Source organism: Rhinatrema bivittatum, chromosome 6, assembly GCF_901001135.1.
Source record: "Rhinatrema bivittatum chromosome 6, aRhiBiv1.1, whole genome shotgun sequence".
NCBI lineage: Eukaryota > Metazoa > Chordata > Amphibia > Gymnophiona > Rhinatrematidae > Rhinatrema > Rhinatrema bivittatum.
In genome coordinates this window covers 161,558,207-161,579,896 of record NC_042620.1, presented here as the reverse complement: position 1 = coordinate 161,579,896, position 21,690 = coordinate 161,558,207, and the positions used below count along the sequence as shown (strand labels likewise).

The window sequence follows — 21,690 nt, the reverse complement described above, 5'->3', positions numbered from 1 at the left end:
GGAAGAGCAGCACTGAAAGTTGATCAAGACAGACGTCTGGAATCCATCCTCAAACAGTCCTTTGACATCGCCACTATGTCCCTACAGAAAGCGGCCTGCTGCGCCGTGGTGACACGTGCCTGCCTATCACAGACCAGGAGCAACACTCCTGGGGAAGCCATGGAACCAGCAGTATCCTTCCTGGCGGATGCTGCTTCTGATCTGGTGCGCACCGCAGCTAGAGGAGTGTCATCAGCCGTGGCAGCCAGGAGGAAACTCTGGCTCCGAAGCTGGTCGGCCGACGCATCTTCCAAAATGAGACTAACAAGGATGCCCTTCAAGGATCCCTCCTTTTCGGAAGCAAACTAGAGAAACTTGCTAACAAATGGGGCGAGTCCCCACTGCCGCGGCTACCGGGGGACAGGAATAAGAGAAACCAGTGACCCTTTCCCCCAAACTTCCAGGGGCAGAGGTTCACAGCGCTTCAACCCATACAGAAACACTCATCAAGCACCTCGTCCTACAGGCAGGAACCAGTTCTTTCGGAACAAGCACAACAAAAGGGGAGCCAGCTCGGGACCAGGCCCCAACCGCACCCCACAAAGAGAATCAGCCGACCCGTCCAAAGGAAGAAGCCATAGGGGGCAGACTTGCCCTATTCTACCAAAGATGGGTCAAGAACTTCGGACAAGTGGGTCCTAACCATCATTCGAGAGGGGTATTACCTAGATTTCCTCCGGACAAGTTTGTGGAATCCCACTGCCACAACCTCTTCAAGAGGGCGGCAGTGGAAGTTTACACTGACCAGATTGCTAGCCCTAGAGGCCATAACACCAGTGCCTCCACAACAAATAAATACTGGGCATTATTCCATCTATTTTATCATCCCCCAAGAAAGAGGGAATGTTCAGACCCATCCTGGACCTCAAGTCGGTCAACCGTCACCTGAAGATTCCCCGCTTCTGCATGGAAACCCTACGTTCTGTAATAAGGGCGATACAACCAGGAGAGTTCCTCACATCCCTGGATCTGTCGGAAGCCTACCTACACATTCCGATCCATCACTAACATCAGCGCTTCCTACGCTTCAAAATCCTGGACTGTCACTACCAGTTCCGGGCACTACCCTTCGGATCAGCCACAGCACCCGAGATGATCACCAAAATCATAGTGGTGGTGGTGGTGGCAACACTGAGGAAGGAAGGAATCCTTGTGCACCCTTACCTAGACTATTGGCTGATCAGGGCAAAATCCCCAGAGGAAAGTCACCAGGCAACCAACAGTTAAAACTCTACTGGAGAGTCTTGGATGGGTGGTCAACACAAACAAGAGCTGTCTGCAGCCCTCAGTCTCTAGAATACTTGGGAGTCCGATTCGAAATCAAACAAGACCAGGTCATCCTGACACCGGCAAGGAGATCAAAACGGATGAACCAGTTGCAAACCCTGCTGAGCAAACCTTGCCCCACAGCATGGGATTACCTACAAGTCCTCTGTCTCATGGCATCCACACTGGAAGTAGTGCCATGGGCACGAGCTCACATGAGACTTCTACAGCACTCACTTCTATCGCGATAGAATCCACTGTCCCAGAACTACACCATACGGCTTCAGCTCCTGGGCAGAGTTCGGACCGAACTGCGATGGTGGATACAAGACGGCCACCTGAGCCAGGGAACAAGACTATCCTCACTGACCTGGATCCTGCTCACCAAGGATGCCAGCCTACGAGGATGGGGAGCACACTGTGAAGAGCTAACCGCCCAAGGGCAATGGAACATCAATCGCCTAAAAGCCCAGGCAGTTAGACTAGCCTGCCTACGGTTCGGTCACAGACTCCGAGACAAAGCGGTCAGAGTAATGTCAGACAATGCCACAACAGTGGCCTACATCAACCGTCGGGGAGGAACCAGAAGCCAACAAGTGTCTCTGGAAATAGACCTAATGTCATGGGCGGAAGTGGATCTCGGCCGTCCACATTGCCAGGAAAGACAACATCACTGTGGATTACCTCAGCAGAGAAGGTCTAGACCCAGGAGAATGGAAGCTGTCGACCGCAGCTTTCCAACTGATAGTGAACCATTGGGGAACACCAACCATGGACCTTCTGGCAAATCGGTCCAACGCCCAAGTGCCCAGTTTCTTCAGCCACAGGCGGGAACCTCAGTCCCAGGGAATCGATACCCTGGTACAGACCTGGTCACAGGAGACTGTTATACGCTTTTCTGCCGTGGCCCCTCTTGGGCGCAATCATTCACAAGATAGAGCACCACAGGGGACCAGTACTTCTTGTGGCCCCGGACTGGCCAAGAAGACCGTGGTACGCAGACATGCGAAGACTACTGACAGGGACCCCCCTGCCAATATCTCCACACACAGACCTGCTCCAACAAGGACCAATCCTCAACGAGGATCCAGCTCTATTCTCTCTTATGGTCTGGCCATTGAGAGGACTCGCCTGAGGAAGAGCAGATACTCGGGGGCTGTAATTGACACCTACTCCGAGCACGCAAGTTCTCCACATCTCTAACATACATAAGGATTTGGAGAGTATTCGAAGCCTGGTGCGAGGACCACAACATCATACCACGCTCAGGCAAAATTCCTGCGGTCTTAGAATTCCTACAGAATGGCCTACAGAAAGGAATTGTCCCTCAACTCCATCAAGGTACAGGTGGCCGCATTGTCATGCTACGGAACCAAGAGCGAGAGCAACAGCATAGCCTCTCACCCGGATGTCTCCCACTTCCTGAAAGGAGTCAAGCACATCCGACCACCCCTAAAGTGGCCGGTACCCCTTTGGAACCTCAACCTGGTCCTAGATTTCTGAGCAGGAGCCTCCTTCAAGCCTCTCCGCGGCCTGTCTCTCCGACTGTTAACATTGAAGACAGCCTTCCTGCTGGCAGTTTGTTCAGCCCGTCGTATATCCAAACTACAAGCACTGTCCTACCATGAGCCGTTCCTCAGGCTCGCTCCGGGAACCATCCAGTTACCATCTGTTGTTCCTCCCCAAAGTGGTGTCTCACTTCCATCTCGCTACCATCGCCAGATGAGCATAAGAATTCGGAAGAGGCTCGAAGTCTACACCACCTCAACGTCTGCAGACTCCTATCCAAATACCTGGCAATGTTGGAACCCATACGAAAAACAGACCACCTATTTGTCCTTCACAGCGGGAAGAGGCAAGGGGAAGCGGCCTCGCGAGCAACCATAGCCCGCTGGATCAAAGAAGTCATCAAGGCGGCCTACGTAGAAGCAGGCAAGCCGCCGCCTCTACAAGTCAAGGCCCATTCAACTAGAGCCCAGGCAGTGTCCTGGGCGGAAACCAGGTTGCTGTCACCTGCCGAAATCTGTCAGGCGGCAACATGGTCCTCCAACCACACCTTCTCCAGGTTTTACCGCCTGGATGTTCAGGCTCGGGAGGACACAGCATTTGCAAGGGCATTACTAAGTGGGTCACAGGCAGCCTCCCACCCTGTTCGGGAGTAGCTTTTATACATCTCATTGATCCTGAGTCCATCTGCTACACGCTAGGAAATGGAGAAATTACTTTCCTGATAATTTCGTTTTCCTTAGTGTAGACAGATGGGCTCAGCATCCCACCCATGGCTGCCAAGCGAGTGATTCACGGGTAAGCCATGCTTTCCTCCAACAAGGACACCCATCCTACCGGGTGTCGACGTTTCTCGGGTGAGGGTACTGGTGGTCTCCAGCTATATCCAATTCAACTGGTCCAAATTGATTAAGTTAACCAAGTTATAAAGTTTTATCAAGTTATTCAAATTATTCAGTCATACATATAGCCACAATGCTTTTCGAGGAGAATTCTGAAGAGCTGCACTTCCTGCAGGGGTATATGTACTAGGGCTGACGTCAGATTGAAATCTGATCCATCTCCAACTGGTATCAGGAGTACACTATATCCATTGGTCCTGAGTCCATCTATCTACACTAAGAAAAATGAAATTATCAGGAAAGTAATTTCTCCATTACTTCAGTATAAAATGCTGGGTTATCTTCCATAAATGCTAGCTTGAGTATCCATAATCGCTTGGAAACTTTGGAAAATTCTTTTACAATCAAAAAACTGAGCACTGCACAGTTTGGATTGCAAGCCTTAGCCTTCTCTCTAGAGTGGACAGAAGGCCATAGACAGTGCATCCAACTTTTTTCTTTTGATAGCAATAGTTTGGGAGTTGCCATTGCCAAACAGACACTATTCAGTTGGCTAGCAGATTGCATTTCCTCTTGTTATGCCCTGGCAGGACTGCATCTTGAGGGTCATGTCAAAGCTCGTTCTGTCAGAGCCATGGCAATGTCTGTGGCCTACTTGTGAGCAGTTCGCATGGAAGAGGTCTGCAAAACTGCGACATAAGAGTTCTCGCCACACATTCACATCTCTCTATTGTCTGGATAGAGATGGCTGACGTAACAGTAGGTTCTGCCAGTCTGTTCTTCGGAATCTCTTTTGAGGTTAGAACCCATCTCTCCTTGCCTAGGGCCCATTGTTTGGGTTCAGGCTGTCTCCCCCTCTGATACCAACAGCCATGGTGTTGTGCCCATTGGTGTCTGTTGGTCCCCTTTTTTGTTGGGGAGCTGCCTGTAGCTCGGGATTCACCAACGTATAAGGACTACCATCCTGCTTGTACTTGGAGAAAGCAGAGTTGCTTATCTGTAACAGGCATTTAAAACTGTGCGATTATTGTGCGTTTATGGCTTTGCAAAGTGTGAAGCCAGCCTACTTTTTTGGAAATCCTGCCCCGGACTCCTCCCCAATCCCTCCCCTTTTAAAAATTTGCATCGCACCGTGCATTAAGGCACATATTGCGGCGTTAACATGTTTTTGCATGCGAAAACATCGTAACGCATGCAAAAATTCCATAATGCGATTTGAAAAATGACCCTATTAGATTGGGAGCCCTCTGAGGACAGAGAAATCACTACAGTACCTGAATGTAATCCACTTTGAAGACTCAAAGCAGAATATAAAAATCTAATAAATAAAAATAGATTTAAATAAATAAATGTCTGCTTCCCACTATCCTGAATGCAGGATGTCCCGCTGCAGCCTCTGAACTAGGAGAAGTGGCCTTGCAAGATTTAGGTCAATCTGGAAAACATCCAATAAAGGACATTCACTAGTGGACTCCTACTAATAGAAAGAATTACTCCAGGAAAAGAATTCTTACTATGGCAACACATGGTGGACTCATCAGCAATGCATGTGGATTATCAGTCTTATATATGCCAGATTTACTGGAGTTGGCAGGCGGAGCCATATGGGGTTTTGCTCCTTGTCCCTCTTTGTCCTGGAGGAACAACTGCAAGGATGTGATTTGAGAGGCAGCAAGGTGCTGCTTTCTCCTTCAGTCACATAATATGAATTCCTGGTGCCTGCATTTTTATGTCTAGTGCCATTCCTAGAGTGATACATTATCAGCATTTAAAGAGCCCACATTGGGCTGTGCTGCTTATGCACAGTTGAGGGGAATTTGTGCTCTTTGATTCTAAACAGCAGACTTTAGAGAAAAAAAGGTAGTGGCAACAGTCTTATTTCAGCCTCCAAATATGTCAGTTCGTATATAGCAATTTTCTTTCATGAGTACTGATGCGCATCCCTGTTCAGAGGAGAAAGTATGTAGGGATTCCTCATTTAGAAGGCGCTAGGCCAGCCAGTATGTATCATACAAGCACCTTCTGCAGCAGTCATGTTGAATGTATGAATGCAGAATCACATCTATTACAATATAACTGCTGGAGATGTAGGGTGTGGGTTAGTGGTGGAGCCTGTGTGACAGATAAGTCTTCAACAGTGTCTACCCTTGGATTGCTGACATATCGGAGATTGTGAGATTGAAGTCATGACAGCAATGCAGAGTTTGAGGTTCGTATGGTATGTTTAAAAAAAGTATGTAGCTATTGGCCTGTGAATGCTTATCCCTACATGGACAGAACACATGTGAATGAGAGACTGACTAAAGATTTTGCAATTGGTAAGAAGTATAATTTTTTATTCAATTTGGTATATTCTTGCCTTGCATGCCAGCAATTTCTTATGCTCTGCAGCTTAAGGCACTAGCAATGTTTCTGATTGTAATCCATGTGAGAGGCCTGGAGTTTTCCCTATTGATTCCTCAGGAACTGGGGTGAATAAGTGTTTCAGAAAGTATATAAACGTGGTGGTTTGACAATTAAAAGTCCAGACAAGCATTTTGGATTGTTCGGATATCACAGCCCAGGCAAGCTCATTGTAGTTTCCTTGCCTTTTTTCTTTCTTTTTCTTTTCTTGGAGACTAACTTCACCAGAGTGACTTTGCATGCCCAAAAAGGGGATAGCTAGGCTCATGCAGAGGGAAATGAGGCAAATAATGCATTTTGCAGCTTGGAGACGAGCAGGCCCTAAATATCTCCATTTAATGCTCACTTTTCTCTATTTTCAGTCCCATGCAGCCTGTACTACAGCTTTGAATAAAAACTTTCACTCTATCCAAATGCTGGCATCAAAATAAGGGAATTAACCCTTGATAATAGGTAGTATGGATATAGAATAGTGAAACTATATATATATATTTTTTTTTATATTTATTCTTTATTACTTTTCAAATTTTACAATAACAAATATTCTTTGTCATCATGAATTCTAAATGCTTTTACAATTGAGATAATACAACATACATATCTGTTGATATTCTCTATACAGAAAACCTTTGTCAATATTTAAGCACTAACACATTATAGAGGAAATATTGGGGGGGGGGTGTAAAGAATTACAGAGGAGTAATAATATAGAAATAAAACATATAATATGGTCAATCAAGTGCTAACTTCTCAATTATTAACCCATCATGATGTTTCAACTGTTACTGGATATCTAGCACTTGAGAAATCTCTCAGTTGTGGTGTATCAAAGAAAATATAAGTAGAACCGTGCCATCCTATAACACACTTGCAAGGGTATTTCACAATAAAGCTTGCACCCAAAGATAAAACTTCGGGCTTCATCTGAAGAAATGCCTTACGGCGCAACTGGGTGGCCTTGGCAAGGTCTGGAAATATCCTTACCAGGTCCCCACAGAAAGGAACCCTCAAATTTTTGTAGTAACTACGCATTATCAGATTTATATCTTCTTCAGATAGTAAAGTCACTAGAAGTGTCTCTCTCCCCGTGACTTCTACTTCCGATGCTTCCAGATATTGCGTCAAATTTGCCAAGTTATCCAAAACATTATTTCTAGAAATATTTTGCCTTTGAGATAAGTTTATCACTTTTTTTATCACAGGAATCTTCTCCTGGGGGATTTTCAAAAATTCTCCCAGGTATTTTTTTTTTTAGAGTTGTCAGACTCAATTCGTCCTTAACCACAGGAAAATTAAGTATACGAAGGTTCAAGTGCCTGATAGAGTTTTCAAGTGACTCCATTTTACGTAGTGTGGCTAGCCTCTCTCTTGAAAAAGCAGCGGAAACCTCCTTCAGTTCTTTTACCTCCGTTTCTATTTTTTGAATAACAGTGCCTTGTTCTTGTAAATTTTGCTGGTGATCATGTGCTACTATATCCAACTTGACGGAAACTCCCTGTAACTTATGAGATTGCTCTTGTAGTTTGATATCCATTCCAGCTATAAGCTCCCAAATGGAGTCTAAAGTTACAATTGCTGGTTTTTCAATCCTACGTGCATTTAGACTCACCCCGCTGGCACCAAGAATCGAATCAGTCCTCACCACAGCGTCTTCCACGCTTCCTGTCTCCCCTTCCACTTCATTCTGACCTTTCGGGGTTGAAGTCGTCACTTCCCCGGGGACCACACCTTCGGCACCCCCCGACTGGTTTGCTTCACCCGAGTTCCCTCGGGGCTCTCCAGTTGCTCCAGGGGACTCCGGGGAGGAAGCCTGCAGCAATTGTCGTGATGTTGGCGGGCTCAATGATATTTCTCCCGGCGAAAATGGCTTTCCTCCAGTCACTCCGCCAGCGGGAGTTACTGCCCGCCCAGCAGAAGTTGCGAACTCCCTGACTAATCTCTGGTCCGAAGGTAGGGTGGATTTGGTGGGGTAAACACTCACCCTGCCTTTTCTTTTATGGGGCATTTTCCAGTTGAATAAGAAATCAGAAGCCAGCCAGAGCATCAGGGAGTCGCAGCCACTCGATCGGCCATCTTGGTTACGCCCCCCAATGTGAAACTATTTATATTTTTATTTTTTTTTTTTTTTGCCTTTTGCTCTTTCTGTTCTTATCTTACTCTGTTTATCTCTCACCCTCATCTCCAAATGCATCAGTTTTCCTTTTTCTTTTGCTTTTCATGCTGTTATATTTCTCTTCTGGTATAACTTTTTCCTGTATAGTTTTCAAATTGACATTTATTTGGCCAGTCTCAGACATTCCAGTGTGCTTTCATTTATCATTCTTGTAGCAGGACACTACATGAATTAGATTTGACATTTTAGACAATAGCAGTGCATGTAATAAAAAGAAAGTATGACTGACATGAGGTGTGAGATAGCCAGCACTATGATCAATCACTCTTCAAAGCCAAGAGATGACAGATTTATCTGAAAAATTCCGTTCTTGTTCTTAGCATTTGACTGTATTTCATTGTCCATAATTTTAAACAAGGCTTGTCATTGTGAGTACTTTCCATGTAAAAACATAATTATAATTGTTCTGTTGCGTTACTCTTAATGCATTTCTTGTTCGTTACCCCACCATCATTCCCCCCAGGGCCCAGTTGAAAAAGAAGCTTTTGCGTAATCTGATTTTCTTAGTACATTAAACAAAAAAAACCATGCATATTCCCTTTCTGGAAAGGACTAACACACCTCCCTGCTCACACCCATATTCATGTCACCAGTGTTCTAACTCTTCTCAGTATAATATATACTTTGCTCAAACACAAATAATCTTGTCACCCAGATGTGTAAATTGCAATAAGTTAGCTATACTTAAATGAATAAAAGTGTTAAGTTTCTAGTCATTTTTATTTATTTTATTTATTTAATCGTTTTTATTTACCGATAGCCGTTTTCACATCGTATCGGTTTACAGGGAAAAGGGAAACAAAGCGCCTAAATATATGGCAAAACAATTACATGGAAAAGCATAACACACAAACAAATAACTTTATCACATAACTTCATTACATAATAAATAAATAACTTCATGTCATAAGTAGGGCCCCTGGTGTCCCATGATTCTGTGGCTATGGGAAAGATCTGGGCCTTCCCAGGAATTGCCCATTCACCACCAGTGGAGGCAGTGGTAGCAGGCCTGTATGTCTCCCCCCAACGCAATCCTAGCTTGTTTGCAACAATGCGACAGGTTGTTTCCCCCTACGCACGTGTACACAACTCTTGCTGCTGGGCGCGGAGTGTTGGGCTTTGAAATGTGTAACATTACAGTGTCCTGCATGATTCAAAGCATGACACCGGCCCCAGCAGAAGAGCAAGACAGTGCAGCCTGAGGTGCCAAAGTTGAGATGTGGATCCCTTGCTCCTGGCAGGGGAGGAGAGGGGTGATGCAACATTTCAACACTGTGAGTGGGTGGGGGAAAGGGGGGCAGCTCACTTTGAATATTTGGCAATAATCTGGGTAGGGGACTTGGCCTACAAACCAGGGACGTCTACTATATTATGACAGGGGGTGCAGGAATCATGGCCAGACAGGGCCATGTAAGATGATTTGAAGGAGGCTATCAGGCTGCTGGCCCTTTTACTTCATTTTTTTTTTTTAATGTTGGCACTACTTAACCGGATAGCTTTTAAAGATATCTGGTTAAGTAGCATGTTATCTGGCCATACAAGAATGGATAACTTAAAAAAACCTGCCTGGCTATATTCAAATATAGTTGGTTAGGTTTTTTAATTATCCGGCTACATATAGCTAGATAATTTTAGGCTAGTATATTCAGTGGGACGTCTATTTACCTAATTTTAACCAGGTAACTTGTCCACTTAACAGCTTATTGAATATTGGCCTCTACATTTTTAATGTGCAAATAAATGCAAAATTATGTAGAATTCCCACAGAATTTTCTAGCTCTTGCCACAAAATGTTAAATCTGACACACCACTGGGGTCACTGGTCATTAAGAAATAGTGAAACATTATTTGCACTTCTGCATTGTTCATACTTGTTTCTTTTCCTGCAGAATTACCAAGATGGTACATAAGTTGCGTATGCCTGTTGCAAATCTGATGGGGTTACTTCAGTCTTTCTCCATGTTTCAAACCTTTCTTCAAATTGACCCTCAGGCAGCAAAGCAACTCCTACAAAAGACTGAGCAACGGTAATAAATGGCATAAACATCGGTGAACAGGTCATGGTTATGTGGTCAAATGTCCGTGTCCTAAATTGTATGTAGGTAAGACGATCAGATCAATCAGTACTAGGATAGTGGAACATCGATCAAACACACATACAAATAGACACGGCTCCCTTAGCCTCTCATTGGTCATCACTGGGACACCTGGAAACTGATCGCAGGTTGTTGGTTATTGATATCCTAACTCCACCTCCACGTGGGGGGAATTTCTCCGAGATCCTCACACGGAGAGAACAGAAATGGATTTTTCAGTTAAATTGCCTACCCCCCACCGGGCTGAATAATGAAATTGAATGGTTCCGCTTCCTTTGATCATACGCTCGTCTTTTTGATTGGCTGTAGTCATCAATGTTTTTCTCCTGATTGGTTATCTGTGTTTTCGCGCCATTTTACAGCCCTTTAATTTGGCGTCCCTGTAAGCACTACTTGCTCTCCCTTTAAAACAAGCAGGACCTGAGTGAAGGTATGTGTCTCGGTGTATGCATTAATAGTTGCACTATATAGTCCTTTAGCCTTTGACTGTTTATTATTGATTTGTTTTCATTTTAGTGTTTGGAATAATACACTGTACTCAGTCCCTCCCGACGCAGCTTTGGGTGAAACACTGTCCGTGTTGGAGGACCGGATGGAAAACCTATATGCGTTCTTGGAGTTTGTGGAGTAGCCACTTTGAAGTATAATAAAATACTGTTCACTTTACAATAACGAAGATTTGGACTAACTAAATTCCTGCTCTCTATCTCTTGTTTGTGTGTTAATCACTTTTGATGAGCAGACGTTCTCCTTTGTTGATTGCATCCCTTTACTCTAGTCATAAGGATGAAAAGGGCACATCTTTCTCATGTCAAATTGTTTTAATAAACCCAAATCCAGTGTTTTGATTTCAAGAGAACTTCACTAAAACTGAAGCATTTAAATCTTAAGTTTATTAAAAAAAATATATATATATATAATTATTATATATATAAAATTAAAATATATATAATTGTAATATATATATAATTATAATTATAATATATATATACATTTTTTTTTTAAAGGTGTGCCTAGTATTTTGTATAATCTTTTTAAAGATCAAGAGCTCTGTTTCTTATCTCAGTTCTGTTTCTCCTTTTCTTTTGTTTGCAGGTTTCTAGAGATCATGGGTGTTTGTTCTAATGAAACCATAGTAGAAGTCTGGGCGAAGAACTTCTGTGTTCTTGCTTGCAAGTCAACCTAAGGAAAAGAAAAATTAGGCCAAACTTATAGCTTGAAAAAAGGGAGCAATTAAATTTATAGTGCCTTTAATTGGACCAGATGCCATCATTTTTATACTTATGTATTCATTCTCTGTCATCTGTCAATCAAATTTGTGTGCATTTATGTCTTTGTATATAAGTAAGGTGGGGTATGGGGAAGAGTCGAGATGGCGGCCTAAAGCCGGCATTGCTCTGCTCTGCGCGCTTCTTTCTAACTTTGTTTCAGCGAACATATTGTCAAAATGCCGGCGAAAAGAAAGGGGAAAGTAAAAAAAAATCTTCCCCTCGGAACCCCCACCTTTTTCCGGGGCAGGAAACGATCGCGAAGTGCCTGGCAACGGCTTCACTTTTGGGGCCGGGAGCTCCAGCTGCTGATGTGAGTGGAGGAGAGCTCACCTCAGCCTTGGAGGAGGTGTCCCTGAGCCCGCTTGACGTCAGACCGCCACCGCACGAGCTGTCCTGGCATGTGCTCTCTTGCCCCTGAGACCGAGGGAGCCTCTGCAGGGAGCGCTTTGGCTCCAGAAGGGCTGGAAACTGCAACGGGAGGACCGGGACGGTTCTCCCCTGATGAAATATCTTATGCAGCAAGTAGTGGAGTAGAAGGTGAGAGGCTGTTGGAGCCAAAAAACCCCTTCGCATTGATCCAGAAACCAGCCATAGTTGCTCTCGATACAATTTGGGACCTTGTTATAAATATGGGCAATGCTGTTTCTGATTGTTCTCTCAAGATTTCCTCACTATCACAGCAGTTAGAAACATTTTGTAAGAACAGCCAGCTTCAAAACCAGGAAAATCAGAAAAATTGTAATCATATAGAAGAGATGAAAGCAATTAAAGGAGTACAAAGCTCTCTAATTCAGGATGGTGATATCCTGAATAGAAGAATTGAGTGCGTTGAAAACAGGCTGAGACATCTGAATCTGCGTCTTCTAAATTTTCCAAGGATGGTGGGGGAATTGCCACGTTTTACTCTAAGGAGATATTTCCTTGAAATTCTTGAATTTTCTTCGGAACTGATTCTCCCCCCTTGGACAAAGTATATTTTTTTACCATCTGGTCCAAGATTTCAAGTACAGACACAGGCTGTTGATTTGAATAACCTTACAGATTATTTGGAGTCTTCCAACTATGAAGTAACAGAAAGAGCTACGCTACTGGTTTCTTTCTTAACTGATAGTGACTTGAGTGCAGTTATGAAAAAGTATTTTAAGAAATGCAATGTCTTATTTATGGGACAATCAGTGAGAATCTTGCCAGACTTCTCCAAGACTACTCAAGAAAGAAGGAAGGGTTTCTTAGCCCTGAGGCAGGAAACCCTGACCCTAGGAGCGTTGTTTTTGGTTTTTTTTTTCTTAAGATACCCGTGTAAATGTCTGGTCAAGTTTAGGGGAGATAATTTTGTATTTTTTGCACCAGAACAACTTGAAAAGTTTATTGAATCAAGGAAAATGATACCATCTGCTGGAATCGATGCTCTGACGTAAATTTATTTACGTAGCCGTATTATGCCTTGTCATTTCAAATGTTTGTTTCTTGTATTCTCCTTCATTTAAGTCTGCCTCCCCCTTAGATTGGGGTCTAATGGATACAATGATGTAAAAATGGGGAAGAATAATCCTTTTTTTCTTTGTTTTTTTCCTTTTAACATTGTTGCTTATGTGATGTATCATGTTTCTGTAGCAAAGAGAATTCTTTGTGAAATTATATTTTGAAATTTCAATAAATAAATTTAAAAAATAAAAAATACGGTGGGGTATTTGTTAATTTTTAAAAAGATGAATCCCTCAACAAGGACAATGTAAGAACTGATATGAGGCTGAGCAATCCTGGTCTTGGACAACAAGATCAGACCCTTTTCACAACATATTGTATGGATGCTTTGAGAAAATTTTGTGTGAAGCTAGACTAGTTTGGTGGCAGTGTAAAGAAATAAAGATAATTACAATAATGATTGTGCTGTGCTCCGGCTTCTAGGATTAGAGATTGCACTCATTGGACGCGTAGGACTAGCCAAGGCTGCTTTAAAAAAAAAAAAATTTAGAACATTATACTTGCCATACCTGGTCAGACCAAAGGTCCATCACGTCCAGTATCCTGTGTCTAATAGTGGCCAAGCCAGATCACAAGTACCCGGCAGGATCCCAAGGAGTAGATAGATTCCAAGCTGCTTATCCCAAGAATAAGCAATAGATTTCTGCAACTCTACCTTTAATAATGATTAAGTGACTTTTCCTCCAGGAACTTGTCCAAACCTTTTATAAATGCAGTTACACTAATAGCTTTCACCACATCCCTCCTCTGGCAAAGAATTCCATACTTTCCATTAGGTAGTGCAGCAATGAGACATTCAGTATTGGCACGTGAGTTCCAAGATTCCCGTCTGCAAGAGCATTGTGTAAGTAGCAAAAATGTCCTTCCTTAAGGTATGGTCACACACATTCTGATTTTCATCTGGCATTTTGGCATGGGGACTCCCAGGATATGATGTGAAGCTGTGCTAAAATGCCAGGATATGATATGATGTGATGTGCCATGCCAAAACACCAGATGAAATCAGAATATTTGATCATACCTTGAAGAAGCACATTAGTATCTGAAACATGGAGCCGTATTATGACTATAGGGGCAGATACAAAAGTTTGTTTCATTGCAGATATGATTCCTACACATCAAGAAATTAAGTGAATATTTTATTTTTATTTGAAAAGTTAAAAAATAATAAATGTGGTTTTGAAATGACCCATGATCCTATGTAAGGCAGAAAATAAAAAATTGTGAAAGCCTTTTATTGATGTTGCCTAGTAAGAGTCACATTTAATTAATAATAATTTTGGAGGATAAGGAGTACTTATGGTGTAATAGCATAATATAACCATCACACAACATTGAGGACTCTCAGATCAGCTACAGTGTACTTAATTTCTGTTGTTTTATTGTTAGGTCAAAAGTAATATACTTTTATATTGTATAGAACTAATTTTGAGTAGACTCATTTTTTCTGACATGTTCTACAGTCAGTCTAGTCTTGTGTCTCTCTCTGGTTATGTGATTTTGTTTGCCCAGTGCTGGATTGTAAATTCAAATGTAGAGTATGTAAACATGAATATAATTTCACAGTGCAGATATACTATTGATATTGAAACAAAAAATAGGTGTGACAGATTTAAAATTCTAAGACCCATCTAGTCAGTTATATTTATTATCACTGTTTTACACTTTAGTTTTAGAATAGAAGATACCTGCCTTTCACTATGTTCATACACTGTTTTTAGAAAGTTCCTTCTCTGTCTATACTTGCTGTTTTTTAAAATTATCAAATGCAGTGGGGCAGAAGTGTCGTATTAATACTCACTCTGATGGTATAAAGTTATGCATATTAGCAGAGGACAGGAACTCAAACTGCAACTTGTAGAAATTGCCTGACCTTATCAGTGTTTCAGGGATGGTGTCTCCTGCTTCAGGGGCCAAAAATGGTCAATACTAAAAAGAATAAAAATCTGAAAAGATCCATGCCATATAGATAATAGACAGTGAGGCAGTACAAAACATTCTTATTAAACAGCGTTCAGCCTTACATCACTCAAGATGCTTTCATCGGATGAACCATTTAATATACAAGATGGGGAAATAACCACCAGTGAAAACATTTTATATTAACTGAATTCAAAGGACTGATTCTGATTAGATAAATATAGCCTTAATATCTAACAAAGTCTGAAAATGAAAACTCTTATAAAAAGGACATAACACTTTCAACAATCCATATAAAAAAAATCAATTTTCCTGGCGTGTAGCCAGATGGACTCAGAACGAATGGGGTATAGTATGCTCGTGCTAGCAGTTGGAGACGGATCTGACGTCAGCACGGGTATATATACCCCCACAGGAAGCTTAGCAACTTAGTAATTTCCGTCTCCAAAGCAGTTTGGAGAGCCTGCACGCTCGCTGAGCGTGTTTCCAAATCTACTTTCTTTTTACTAAATTTCTACAGCACCATCGAGCCCCGCACTCCTGCGGTGATACCCTAAGGTCCCTCCCCCAGTTGAGTTTCCCGGGGTGATTTCCGTGATCCCCCGGAGGTCTAAGTCCTCGGTCCGGTGGCCGAATCGCGGCAGGGACGTAGCCCCCGGGCGAGGCTCGGGCATGGCGAGCGAGGCGCCTCTGTCCTGGCGTGGACGAGGCAGCGGGTGCATATCCTCAAACGCGGCAGTGAAGGTACTTGCCCTCTCCCCCCGCAGCCGGAGACCGCCCGGGTTGCAGCCGGGAAGCGCCGAGGATCAGGTAAGGCGTACATCTCTTACTTTTGGTCTCCGAGGAACCGAGGATCGGCGGCGTGGCACACCGTGGAGGGCGCCATTTTGTGGCCTTGGTAAGGTATTGAGCGCCCGTGATAGGCGCATGTCTATGACTAAGCCGCATATTGCTGAGAGCATATTGCATATCATTGAGCGTATATTGCTAAGCCCACATTGCTTATTGTGCAGCGTACATTGCTAAGCTGCATATTGCTGAGAGCACATTGCTTATTGTGCAGCGTACATTGCTAAGCTGCATATTGCTGTGAGCACATTGCTTATTGGGCAGCGTACATTGCTAAGCCGCCCATTGCTGAGAGCATATTGGATATCATTGGGCGTATATTGCTGCCGCATATTCTTGAGCGTCTGTTCTGTTAAGCGTATGTTGCGGCCGCTTATTCTTGAGCGTCTGTTCTGTTAAGCGTATATTGCTGCCTGTTCTGTGCAGCATATATAGCTGCCGCATATTATTGAGCGTCTGTTCTTTTACGCGTACATAGCTGCCGCATATTATTGAGCATCTGTTCTGTTAAGCGTATATAGCTGCTGCATATCTTTGAGCGTGTGTTCTGTTAAGCGTATATAGCTGCCGCATATTATTATTATTCAGCGCCTGCTATATTAAGTGTCTATTTCTGCCGCTTTTCATTAAGCGCATATTTTTCAATGGAACAGAACGCCTCAGCGTCTTCAGCAGGGGCACCTCCTGCCTCCGGCATTAAAGCCCTCAGCCTCTGCTCTGCATGCCAGCTTAGAGCCACGCACAGTGAAGAGCCAGACTCCCTATGTGCCCAATGTGAGGAAGTTCTATTGGCCTAAACAAGCACAACATGTTAAAAAAATATTGTAGATAATCTAATTGTATAAAAAGTCCCTAGCACACAGAGCAGCAGAAATGGTGAACATTACTAGTCAAGGTCCCATGGACTTGGTGTGTATAGACTTCTTGACTTTAGAAATGGACTCCCAGCATAAAGAGAACATTCTGTTTGTGACAGACCATTTCACCTGGTATGCACAGGCATACCCCAGCAAGGACAGAGAGCAAAGACTATTGTCCAAGTATTATGGGAGAACTATGGACTCCCATCCCGGATACACTCTGACCAGGGGAGGGATTATGAAAGCAGACTCATTTAAAGAGATGTTGCAGATGACTGGGGGTGGGAAGTCACATACCTCTCCCTATCATCCCCAGGGAGACCTCAGCCCAAGAAAATTAACAGGATACTTCTAAACATGTTGGGGACATTGAAGCTGGCTCAGTAGAGTACCTTGAGCCAATAGATGAGCTATTTAGTGCATGCTTACAACTGCATATATAATGATGCTACAGGGTTTTCACCCTATTTTCTGATGTTTGGGCAAGAGGCCCAGTTGCAAATTTATCTTTGTTTTGGGGTTTCAATAGATGGGTCATTGCCGCAACCTTTTCAAAGCTATGTGAAGAGGCTAAAAACAGTTGGGTGTAGCCTGTAGGTTGGCTGCAGAGTTTGCCTACAAACTGAGCCAAAGAAACGAGCACCGATTATTACCAGAAGGTGAGGCAGAATGACTTGATGGCAGGGGACAGAGTACTCTTAGAGAACTGGGGGCTGACTGGGAAACACAAAATTGCTAATAGGTGAAGTTCTACCCCCTATGTTGATGAGGAAAAACTGAACAACCTGCTTGTTCACCAGGTAAGGCCAGAATGGGGTGAAATGGTACACAGAAATCATCTCCTGCCTATTGGACAGTTGGTATTTTCCCTGGAGGAACAACCAGGTTATGGATGAACCCCCTCCACCTCAACCAAGAAGGAGGGGAGCAATAAGACTTGAGACCCAACCTCACTCACAGGAATCGCCATCGGGCATTAGTAGTATCCACTGGAAGATAGACATAGTGGATATGATAGTGAGGATTCAGAAGGAGAGTTAGGTGGGGGACATATGAGGTTCACCTGCAAGCCACATTCAAGAGACCATACCCCTAACCAACAGGCATGTGATGGGGTCTTAGTAAGACGGTGCCCGGAGATGGAAACCCAGGAGAGGGAAATCAAAGAAGCCCCCAAGAATAATGATAGGACTGAGGATGATACAGATGGCAAGAGAGGGATGTACAACATTGAACAAGAGAGGAAAATAGGTGTCACAGATTTGATTCACCCCCAGAGAGAATCAGAAATTATGGAGGCTGAGGAATTGGTTCCACTGCCACTCTGAGAGCCCAGAAGAACAGGTAGGACTGTAAAGCCCACAATAAGTTTCACTTATTTATTTTATTTAAGGTTTTTATATACCGGCATTCATGATAAAATCACATCATGCTGGTTTACATTAAAACAGTGGTGCACAGAAAGAAAAAACAAACTGGAACTGTAGTGCGGAAGAAAGCAGTTACAAAAAACAGGGATGTTTAAACTGGGAGAGGAAGGAAAAAGAAAAGGTTAATAGCATTTTAAATATTTACAACAAACAGTTAAATGAGCTGGTTGTGTGTTAGAAGTTGAAGTCTTATGATAGTCTTAGAAACCCAGTGAATGTCCCCCTGACATTAACACACAAATATGTGACTGTCTATTACCCAAAATGAAGGAAGGAATGCCTTGAGACTTTAGTCTAAAGGGGAGGTACCTGCAAGAGAGTGGCATCTTGTTAAGGACAACAAGAATTTTAAATGGGGAAGTTTGAAAAACCCCCTCCCAAGGGAGAGAATGTAAAGAGCATGCTACCATTTAAGTGAACTTCAGCAGAGAGAAAAAAAGATGACAATGCAGCTAAATAACATGAGTCTCCAGCCCAGGAAACCGAGATTGAAAACATTGCCAGACCCCTTACTGTGAAGGTGCTTATGACCATTGAATAGATAAGTCAGAGACTCGGGGGATTTGCATGTCACAGCTCCCCTGGACTACTGTAGGTAACTTGCAGTGAAATATCACTTTAAATCAAAGGATAACAAAATCCTAAATTACAGACGTATGACTGGAAAAGTCCTACATTGGAGAATTCTGAATGAGAGAGGGATTTGTGAGAAAAATGTACTGAAAAACAGTCCTAGAAAGCAAACAGATTCTCAACCTGAATAACAAGGGGAGTCAGACCCTTGGGTAACCAGTTCTTAGACAAGAGAGGAAAAAGGCCAGGCAGGATGGAAGGGTATGCACATATTCTCTTTCCATGGTTCTGCCATGGTCTTGGCCTTTTGGCTGAGAGAAGGTGACTCATCCAGGCTGGGTAACAGCTAATGACTGGCTATGAGATTAGCGGAGCTAAAATCACTGAATGCTGAGAATGTGGAGGGCCTGAATCACTGAACACTAAACAAGCCATGAGCCTGGTGGAGCTGTAAACCCAAGCTAGGGAAAACCCTTCTACCAAGGGAGAACAGAAGGACAGCAGCAGATCAAGAGGTGGAGTGGTCCCCCAGGAGGAAGGGGACCCTAGCAGCAGATTGGGAGGTGACCCTGGATCCCTCTTGAGCAATGGTCCCAAGTGGCAGATCAAGCAGTCCCCCAAGAGGGTGTGGACCCCAGTGGCAGAGCAATTGGTCCTCCAGGAGAAAGAGGACCTCAGCAGCTGATTGGAAGGTGACCTGAACCCCAGCAGCAGATTGAGTGGTCCTCCTGGAGGGTATGGACTCAGTGGTAGATTTAGTGGGCCCCCAGGAAAAGGGGACATCAGCGGCAGGTCCAGAGGCACAGTTGGGTTCCCCAAGAGGGTGTGAACGCCAGTGACAGACTAGGAGGTGGAGTCAGTTTCCTAGGAAGGCATGGACCTTTCAGCAGAGTGGAAGTGGTACTGAGGAGATGGCAGCAGTTTAGATACAATGGACCCCCAAGTCAACCCTGCCCACCAGCCTAGTTGCGTCTTTTCAGATGGGTGAGACTTGGGAAAAAGGAGAAGGATAATAACACTTGATTACATGGGAACTCAAGAGGTCCCTTCTATTCTATATGGTGGTATACTGTGGAGGCCAACTACCCCAAATTGCCAAATATTTAATGATCTTGCTACCTTGTAGAAATGCATATAGTTGTTTGGCCTGAGACTATTAATCACGAGTAGATAAGTGTGCTGTTTGAATCCTATTAGCGATGTATATAGTCATGTAGAAATGTATATACTTATATACTCTAATAAATCTGTATATATTTGTACATACTGCCAGCCTTGTTCATAGTGCCATTGTTTGTTTTCCTGGAGTGAAGGGAGGGAAATCCTATCCACTAACACCTTCTTCCCCAGGTGGAGGCACCAGGTGCCAATGACGTGAGGATAGATGGAATCTGCCCGGGGGGGGGGGGAGGGCTCCCGCCATTTTGGTTCCGGACTCAGGAATGCCCCGTGAGGTAAGCAGTCAAGGAGGTGTTAAAGTTAGGTGGGCTATTCTAGTATTAAATGACTATTTTGTTAGCTGGTTTGTTTTAACTGTTTTATATTAATGTAGCCTCACTCAGGGGTGTGTCCTGTGTAGTGATGGATTTCCCCTCTGTGAATACTTTTCCAAAGGAACTGTCCTTGTGAATCTTCAAGCATACTTAAATAAAATAACACTACTTGATTATTGTAGGAACCAGGACTACATGAAAAGCTGAGCATGAAAAAGTTAAGTATAGATACCAGTGCAAATATCCATAATCAGTATAAATAATTTTAGAGTAATTAAACACATGCAAGTGCAAACTTCCACAATCAGTATGTAACCCTCTCTTGGTTTTGGGCCATCTAATCGAAGTGTTACAGCAGAGTTGCAGGGTCATAGTTTATCGCCTGGATCTCAAACAGCAATCACATATCAGATAATAACCCTGGGGGGCTGGGTTTGCCAGGAAGAACCCCAGGGCCCTTTATGCTATGGTGGGGAACTCAGTCTTGTGTACACTCACTTTCTCGTTAACTCAGCCACTGAATTATTGGTCTTCACAGAGATAGAGATCGCTGGCTGGAATCCTTCTCAATACGGCTGTGTGGAGGCAGACATGGTGTTCAACAAAAATAAACTGTATTGAAGTTTGAAAAAGAGGATACATGCCAGTATAGCGAAAATCATAGAGAGTACTCCAAAAATCCTAACAAGCAAAACAGTGTCCCTATCGATCCTGGACAACCTTCTCGATCTGTGTCCATAAAACCCTCTCCAAAAAGGGTAAGAAAATTGTTCTGTCTCTGCAGCAGGAGCCAGAGGAGAAAAGTCCAGAAATCTCCACTGTTTCTCTACTGAATAACAAAAATCCCAAACTCCTCAAGAACCTTTCTTCAAAATGCTGTACAACAAAAAGCAGGCCTTAGACTAATTGCTGGTCATGGATAACAACCCTGACAGCCTGGTTACATCCTCCTCTAGGTTTCTAATAAAAAGGTCACTGATTTAAATTTTTTTTCTAGCAGCATCTCTGCAACATTGACTATTAATACCAATATATGTGACTATTCAAGGACTAAATGCAGGTGTAACGTTTGCCACTGACCACTGGGTGGAGCTCTCACCCAATGGATACTATGGCCAGCATTGTAGTATAGTGGCTAACATACACAATACATCATTTTATTTATTTCTAGCCGTTAAGCCCATAACAACGGGCTACATTTAAAAAAAAAAATTTTGGTCTATTTCCTTCCTACTTCCTCCCCCTCTCCTCCCTCCTCTTTCAACTGATCCACAACTGTCCCTCCCTTGCGCGCGCGTGCCGCCGCTGCTACTGCTCCTCCCTACCTCCCTCCCTCCCTCGCGCGCCGCCGCCGCTCCTCCCGGCCACCGATCCTGCTCCCGCTCCTCCCGGCCGCCGCTCCTTCTCTCTTAGCTTGTCTTACCAATGTCTTACATTTAACTTGCCAACGCTTATGCATTATCCTATTTTCTTCTGTTGGATCC

General features: G+C 43.6%; 1 protein-coding gene across 5 annotated transcripts in view; it reads left to right on the top strand.

The window, feature by feature from the left end:
* LOC115093813 (putative methyltransferase DDB_G0268948) overlaps positions 1-13,276 on the top strand; it is an 81,958-nt gene extending 68,682 nt beyond the window's left edge. For 4 of the 5 annotated variants that reach the window (XM_029606107.1, XM_029606106.1, XM_029606108.1 and 1 more), the window contains 3 exons: positions 10,119-10,256; positions 10,842-10,966; positions 11,421-13,276. In XM_029606107.1, coding sequence (XP_029461967.1) covers positions 10,119-10,256; positions 10,842-10,956 — 253 coding nt within the window. In that variant the 3' untranslated portion in view covers positions 10,957-10,966; positions 11,421-13,276. The remainder of the gene's footprint in view (positions 1-10,118; positions 10,257-10,841; positions 10,967-11,420) is intronic. The other variant, XM_029606111.1, reaches the window with a different exon arrangement.
* Positions 13,277-21,690: the final 8,414 nt, after the last annotated feature.